Source organism: Cystoisospora suis, assembly GCF_002600585.1.
Source record: "Cystoisospora suis strain Wien I chromosome Unknown contig_430, whole genome shotgun sequence".
NCBI classification, from domain to species: domain Eukaryota; phylum Apicomplexa; class Conoidasida; order Eucoccidiorida; family Sarcocystidae; genus Cystoisospora; species Cystoisospora suis.
In genome coordinates, this window is record NW_027153231.1 from 1 (window position 1) to 7,597 (window position 7,597).

The 7,597-nt window shown below is 44.8% G+C and overlaps 1 protein-coding gene across 1 annotated transcript; it reads right to left on the reverse strand.

Moving 5' to 3' along the window:
• Nucleotides 1-38: 38 nt before the first annotated feature.
• On the reverse strand, nucleotides 39-3,448 carry CSUI_001087 (cyclin 4). Its single transcript, XM_068061293.1, has 2 exons — nucleotides 1,737-3,448; nucleotides 39-813 (listed from the first exon to the last, which is right to left on the reverse strand). The coding sequence occupies exons 1-2, from the start codon at nucleotides 1,959-1,961 to the stop codon at nucleotides 499-501; spliced, it is 540 nt and encodes a 179-aa protein (XP_067926729.1). The 5' UTR covers nucleotides 1,962-3,448; the 3' UTR covers nucleotides 39-498.
• Between the last annotated feature and the right edge of the window lie 4,149 nt (nucleotides 3,449-7,597).

A 7,597-nucleotide genomic window follows, 5' to 3' on the forward strand; every position in this document is an offset into this window, starting at 1 on the left:
AAATATAAACAGCATGCGTGAATTGAGAAGCGTGAAGATAGATAAAAGCAGTGAAGAAGAGAGAGAGATAAGCAGATAGATCATAACGAGTCCAGACAGAAGATACACAGATCAGTGGAGATAGAGAGAGAGAAATAGATGGATAGATGGAACGAAATGAAGAGATGAAAGTGCGTTTTCAGATCAACATGTTGAAAGCAGTGGATATCTGCTAGAGAAGAGAGTCAAGGAGGAATCGCATCTTGGGGCCATGGAGAGAGGAGAAAGAGAAGAAGAAGGATAAGAAAGTGAAGAAGAAGAAGAGTGTGGGTCTCTCTTTCCTTTCTGAGACTGTTCTCGAGATGAAAAGAAAGAAAGAAAAGGAAGAGAGACATAACAAACCTCTTCTCTGCTCTTGATGCTTCTCCACCTCTCCTCCTTTTTCCGCGCCAGATTTGCCCTTCTCTCCTCGCAGAGAAAGAAGTACTAGAGGAAGTAAAAGAAGAAGAAGAAAGAGAATTACACAGAGGAGGAGAAGAAGAAGGAGAGAAGAGAAGTGAGAAGAATCGAGGGGGGTAGTGAGTAGTCAGGGAGTCTTTCTAGAGAGGGGCACGTAAGCTTTTCTTCTTCTTCATCTTTGTCATGTTGAGGTGTACATACCTCGGAATCGATAGGAATAAGAAAGTCGTCTAGATTTTCTTCAGTTAAGATGACTTTCTTGGGTGAAGAATCTTCAAGTTGGGTAAGAAGGTGGATCGTTCCGATGAAGTGTGTGACTCGGTGTTGATCTTCTTCCAGTTTGCATGCCAACAGTAGACATGCTGTCGCTACACGCTATAGGAACATCACAGAGAGAGACAGAAGTATCTACATAGAGAGAGATACCTACGTATTATACATGGAGATACATACGGAGAGATAGCCTCCCCAGAAATGCATACACATATAAGCACAGAGACACATGCATCTGGGTAGAGACACATCTACATACATACAGGTGCCAGCAGAGAGAAAGATACATTCTAGACATACAGAGAGACACGTTATGGAGATACATAGACATCCGTACACATACACACATATGCAGATAGATTCATACAGCCATGCACACGTTTGCAAAGATATAAATATACACATAAATCCACATGCCAATACCCCACTCATCTACATAGGTATATCCATTAACCTACGTATATCTACATACATCGGTATATAGACACGCACAGACACTTCCATCCACCTCCATACAGAGTCATATCTACACACATTGGTGCATGTAGAGACTCATACATACATCGGTTTGTTCTCCCGCGCAGAGGCACCTAAACTCCCCAGTGAGACTTCATTGGTATGGTTTATACTACCAGAGGGAAGTAGAGGGCTCGTCTCTGTCTCTTCCTTCTAGTCGACAGGAATGTGGCCTGTGCGTTCTTCTGGAAAGAAGAGAAAAAGTGCAGGAAGAGAAGAGCCGATGTACATACGTCGTCTATGTACTTACTGCTGGGAAAGTGTATCCATGTAAACCGGGGAGGAATACACGTGTATCACACAGGGACATGCATGAGAGAAGGTAAAGAGAAGAAGCAGACTAGACCGCACATCGACTAGTGACTACGGACAGGAGAGATTCGAGGGAGATAGCTACCGCTACCCGTTAAAGCTCCTGTCTATGCCCCCCCCTCTCGAGAAAGAAAGAGGGGATAGAAAAGAAATAGGAGAGAAAGAGAGAAAGAGAGAGATTAGATGTGTTTGCTTACCCTAACATCAAACTGTTTGAGAGAACGTCGGAAATAGAATCGATGGAGAATCGTCTGAGCGCTAGCTATCGAGACAGCCTCTAACTTGAGAAGAATTCCTGCTTTCTGAATGAGCTGACAACCGTAGACTCTCTGATCAAGTTCGACTTCCCTTGATAAGCCATCCCGGACCGAGGGAGGGGTCTTAAGAAGCTTCTGAGGCATCAAGACCACATGATTCGCCATAGTGCTTTTCTCCCTCTCTCTCTCTCACGAAAGAGAAGAAGTTGAGAAGGATAGCAAAGAGAACAAGAGGAGAGAAAGAGAGCGAGAAAGAAGAAACCAAGGGAAGAGAGAAAGAAAAGGAAGAGGAGAGTGTCGAAAGAGGCAAGTGAAGAGAAAAGAAGAAGAAGAAAGGGAGATGGATGCCTGGTTACGGAGGGACGTCGAAAGGCAAAGTGTTTATGAAGGAATAAAGAAAACAACCCTTATGCTGGGGATGAGTGAAAAGAAGAAAGAGAAAAAAGGATGGAGAAAGAAGGAAGAGGAAAGAGGGAGAGAGGAAGAAAAGAAAGAAGTAGAGAGCTGACGTTCCAGGAGAGAGGAGAGAGGGAGAAGGAAAACGAATCCAGTGTCGAGGAGAAAGCAGAAGAAATGAACCCAATGAAGTACGGCGAAGAAGGAAAACAAGAAACGCAGGGTGTCAAGTGAGAAACCAGACAAGAAAGTGAAAGAAAGAAAGAAGGAATGGCAGACAAAGATGTTAAGCGTCTTTCGTACTTCCCCTCCGTTAAAGGTCTCAGATGAAAACAATGGCAGCCTTCACCGACTGCGAAAACAGGGGGAGAGGAAAGAAGAGAGAGAAACGCATGCGAAAAGAAGTAACAAGAAAGCTGGACAAGTTTCCAAGAAGAGTAAGAATCAAAGAAAGAAGCAGTTCACTACTTCCATCGAGCAGGGACCGCGACTCATGCAAGTATCTCTTCTTTCGCTTGAAAGGTCTTCCCACGCAAATCGTAGGAGAAAAGAAAACCACAGAAAGGCAAATGAAGCTTGAGAGATAGTGAAGAAACTTGCGAGAAAAGAAAGATGAAAAAATAAAAGCAAAGAACTCCCGTGACCGCTCCCCGTTTTCTTAGAGGAAAGCGAAAAGAAGAGCGGGAGACTTGCAAGTCTTCAGAAGCTTCTTCTTCTTCCCTCTTGAAATCTGTCTTTTATGGACGTTTTTCCCTTTCTTGACGTAGAACATAACGGAAATGCAACTCGAAGAAAGAAAGAAAAGAAAAGAAACGAAGGTAAGAGACCTGTCCGGTGCTGAGAAAGGTCATTCACTCTTCTCAGCTTTTCACACTAGGTGAGTTTTGGTGATGGAATGTGGTCACCTCTACTGTGTCGACGAAAAGAAAGATACGTTAAATGCATGCAAGACGTAGAATGATGTCTCGGTGCCAAGAAAGGATCAGTTGTTGCGACGCCGTTGTTACTTATTCTTAGACCTGAAAGCAAAGAGAAAACAAAAGCCTGGGGGGGGGAAGTAGAGAAGGTATCGAGACCACGGACAAGCAGAAAGAAAGAAAGAACATAAAGAGGAAACAGTATAGCAGCGGAGAGAACACTGGCGTCTAACCTAAGAGAGACAGTTATCCTCTGGAGCTTCTACTGTGAATTCTTAGTACACACGGAAGGAAGAATGAGACTTCTTATCTGCTTCCCGTCTACAGGATATCAGGCACTGCAGCTTTTCTTTCCAGAATTTTCAGACATTTCCTTATTAGAGTAGAGAATAAAGTCGTGAATGAGCAGGTCTGATGGAAAGGCGTTGAAGGAAAAAGGGGAAGAGAGACACAGAGAGATATTTTCCTTATGATCGAGAGAAATGAAAGATGAATGATGGACTTCGTCGCTCTTCCTAGGGAGTAAGGTGAAGACTCTAGAGCAATTTCCTTGCAAAAGGATGATTTCTGTGTTTGTTGTTGTGGAACTACTCTAGTTTAGGGTGAACAGAAAGATTGAGGTGATCGATAGAATGAGACCGCCACGGCGACAAGACAGGGGCTGATAAAGGGGAAGGGGCACTTCCTCTTTCGAGAGAGCTCCGCTTTGAATCATGAGAGATCCATGTGACCTACTCTTTCTACATAATCGTCGTTAAACCTGTGGACGAGAGCTTCAGTTCTTCCTTGAACAAGGAAACTTCTCGTTACTTCTATCCCTTCGCTTCATCTGAATGAAATCTCCCTTTAGTGCTGCGAAGATCCTACTGTCGTGGGGAGGTTTCGTCTTCAAAGTTGGGCATCGAGATTTTCCAGCCTGACTGACAACCATCCTAAGAGAAGAACAAGAAGGAAAACCTCTTGATAGAGGTTAAAATTCACTCTTTTCTCAGAAAGAACGACTATATTTTCGTTTCCACCACAGGGGTTGTCGAATCATATCGTGCTTTCTATAAAGGGATGTCCCAGACGGCTCAACAGGTAGGTTTTTTCTGGTCAGAGTCAAGAAAATCCGAATCTCCTTTGTCAAAGGTAGAAAAGTTTGTCTTGCTGGACTAACGCATTCCCCCCTGACACGACGCATCGGCTGAGCGTGCTTGATTCCTTTCCCTTTGAGTGTAGTAATAGGGAGTGGTTAAAGAACACTCCCTATTACTACACCGACGGGCCATTGTCAATCAAGGAGTCTATGACATGAGTGCTAAGAGGATAGGTGTTAGTGGAGCCACTCGCAAAAGAATGAACGGGGGAGTTTCTCTTTCTTTCAGGTGTTCTCTCTCAGATAAAGAACACGTGCGAGATGTGTTTTCGCATGATTCCTGTCTGGCGAAATAGGAGGCTCCTATCAAACGTCCAAGAATTCTCCCGTCTCTCTCTAGAACTCTCCCGCGTGTATGTTTCTGGCAAAACCAGAGATAATTCGGAGAGATTCAAGAATCACTAGGTGTCTTGGTATACTGGTTGAACGTGGAAGAACTTCGAGTGCGCGCTGCGCTGTCGAATCAAGGGAGTTTTAGACAGCCAATGCCATATCAGTAGCAGCGAGAAGAAGAGCTAATGCTCCACGGACACATACGTGCTAAAGTCGACGAGGAGAAACATCAGCGCTATCAGGAAGTATGAAAAAGACGGACTAACTCACCGCGTCACCTGCGCCTCTTCTCTTCTTCGATGATCTTCCACTGCCGAGTGTCTGTCCTGTGCGAAGCATTTCATTATCATAGTGGAAAGCAAGAAGAGGTTCTTTTGCTTTCAGCAGGGGGGCGCAATGAAGAGAATAGACTTCCTTACTCGAAATCGCATCTCCTCGCCTAACTCTCACAATGAAGACAATCATTCTTGACGGCGCCTTCTACGGAAAAGTACAGAGAAAGAACGTCCTAGCCACCTTGGAAAGAAGCAAGCGAGGCGACCCCGGCCTACTGCTGTTGCACAGGCCTACTAGAACGTTCCTCTCCTGTAACCTCTTCGCTCCAGAAGCTGTTTTGAACAGAACTCTGGAACAAGAGAAGATCCCTTGGAGCGCCCTTCTATGAAAATGAATTCAAGAAGCTGGACACGTAGCGAAGGTTCAAGATGCAATCAACTGTCCCCGGGAGAAAGGGTGGGTCATGTAGTAGGAGCATCAGTCGATTCCGGTACTCAACTTATGAGGACGCGCTGAAGGTTCGCATTTCTTTGGCGACAGATTTTGCGTAAAACTGCAGGTTTGCATAGGAAAACGACCTAGGGAATGATCGGGAAGTTGAGATAGAGGCGAAACATGGGACGAATTCTACTCTTTTTCCTCTCCTCTCTGTATGAAGACAATCGACGCGAATGTGGAGGGTGGGTGAATGACACTCAGTATCGAGATGCACGAAAGAAGGTCTTGGATTTCCTTTGATTTCTCTAAGATTCTTCTTTCCTCTTCCTTGTTCCTTCCTCTTGGGTGCTTCCTTTCTATTCCTTGTCTTTTGAAGTGCTTAGGGTTTCCTAGGCACTAGAGCAAACTCACCACCTACCTGTCCTCGAACTCTGGGGAAACCGTTCTTATCTTAGAAAAAGAGATAGCTGAGATTGTTTTCTTCCCTCTTTTTCAACTTTGTTTCTCCTTTCTTCTTCAAGTCTCTCTGTTCACTTTTCCTTCCTTCTCTCCGCGCACAGCCAGCGGTCTCCTCGTGGTCTTTCGTTCTTTTCTTCTTTAACTCCATACTCGATCTGCAGTCCATCATTTGTTCTTTCGTTCGTCCTCCTTGATCTCTTCCCTCTTTCATTTTTCCACCACAACTCTTGTATCGATTGAGAGAGAAGAAGTCTTCTGTCTTTTCTTAGCTAGCGAGACTCTCAAACCTCCACAGAGGAGAGCTTTTTCTCTTCTTTCGATCCGCTTCAAGGAGAGCTGTCCCCGAGTCCAGGCCGGTTTCTCTTATAGTAGAGTGAAGGAAGAAAAGAATAAGTTTTCTTTGAGTCGCTCATTCTCCAGGCGGCCTACTCTACATACGCTGTTAGTCTCTCAGTGTGTAAGAGAATCGGTTTTCCTTCTTTTCTCTTTGTCTATACACCTGGATTGTCCACTTTCCGTCTTTTTCTTCTGTCTTCTTCTTTTCTTGCTTATCTCCTTCGTATGACTCACTCCGACTTCTGTGCGTTTGCAAAGAAAGACCAGGTTTCTCTTGTCAAGGGGAAGGACGGGCGGCGGCTTCTTACGTTCTTTCTCTTTCTCTCCTATTGGTATTCTCTCTCAGATTCTTCGGCTGGAGTCAGAAAAGACGTCTTATTTTCTGCCTCAGGATGGACGGAAAGTGAGAAGGAGAGTCAACCAATCTGCGGTTTCATTTGTAGTCTCCTTCAGCTATCAAGTTAGGTGTGCATGCACCTGCATCATAGAGTAGGAGGAGGAGAAGGTGAGAGAGAGGGAGAGATGCTAGACTAGGAAACCGACTAATGGCTCTCCTCTTTTCATCGGAGACGAACATTTGCCTTCTCTCCTACTTCTAGCTTTGGTCTACTTTCTTCTTCTTCTTCGTTCTCTTTTCCTCTCATCCTCATACAGACTCTCTCTCGTCTTCTATCTCTTACATGAAGAAGTCTTTAACTATTCCTCTGTCTTTCAGCTCCTCTCCTCTCCTGCATACAACGTAGAGACAATAAGAACTTCACTTCCCACAATTGTCAAGAAGATAGATACATACAAGAGCCTACACACTCCTGTCCTCATCTATACATCCGCGTGTATCTAGATGTGTATATGTGTATGTATGAAGTGTTTTATACTAAGGAGTGTCTCTCTCTCTCTCTCTCTCGGTGATTCTTCCGTTCGTTCGAAGGAGAGAGGAGTAGAGAGGGGGAGGCCAAGGTCTTCAAGTGGTCCTCTTATGAACTTCCGTCCTCCTCTACTTTCTCTCACAAGAGGAAAGAAAGAAAGGAGACAAGAGACGTGAAGACGGAGACAGTGAAGAGGAGAGTGTGTACCATACATGGAGATACATATCTCTCCACGCAAGAAGAAAGAAAAGGATGACAGTGATGACCGCTTGATTAGCAGAGAGAGTTCAAAGGAAAGAGAGAGAAGAATGAAAGAAGAGCGAAAGACAGACTTCCTCTAAAGGAAAGGTCACCCCGATGTGCGGAAGAGAGAGAGAAGAGGAGAGATGAAGAAGTCCGTCGCTCAAGACTTTTCCTGGGGACTTCTCTCTTACGCCCTGTCCAGAGTGAAAGAGAAAGAGGAAGCGAAGGGAGGGGAGAGATGTTCTTCTTCTTCTTTTCTTTCTCTTCTTCTTCTTCACCATGAGGCTTCAAGAGACGTGTCTAGGCTTCCCTCTAAGCTCATGGAGGCAGAGAAGTCTGGGAAGAGGAGAACAGTCTCTTCACTCATCTTCTTCTTCTTTCTCCTCTTCTTTTTCTTCT

Coding starts and splice junctions, on each gene's coding strand:
- CSUI_001087 (XM_068061293.1), bottom strand. CDS start 1,961: ATGGCGAATCATGTGGTCTTGATGCCTCAGAAGCTTCTTAAGACCCCT. Junction 814..1,736: donor TCAAACAGTTTGATGTTAGG/GTAAGCAAACAC, acceptor ATGTTCCTATAG/CGTGTAGCGACAGCATGTCT.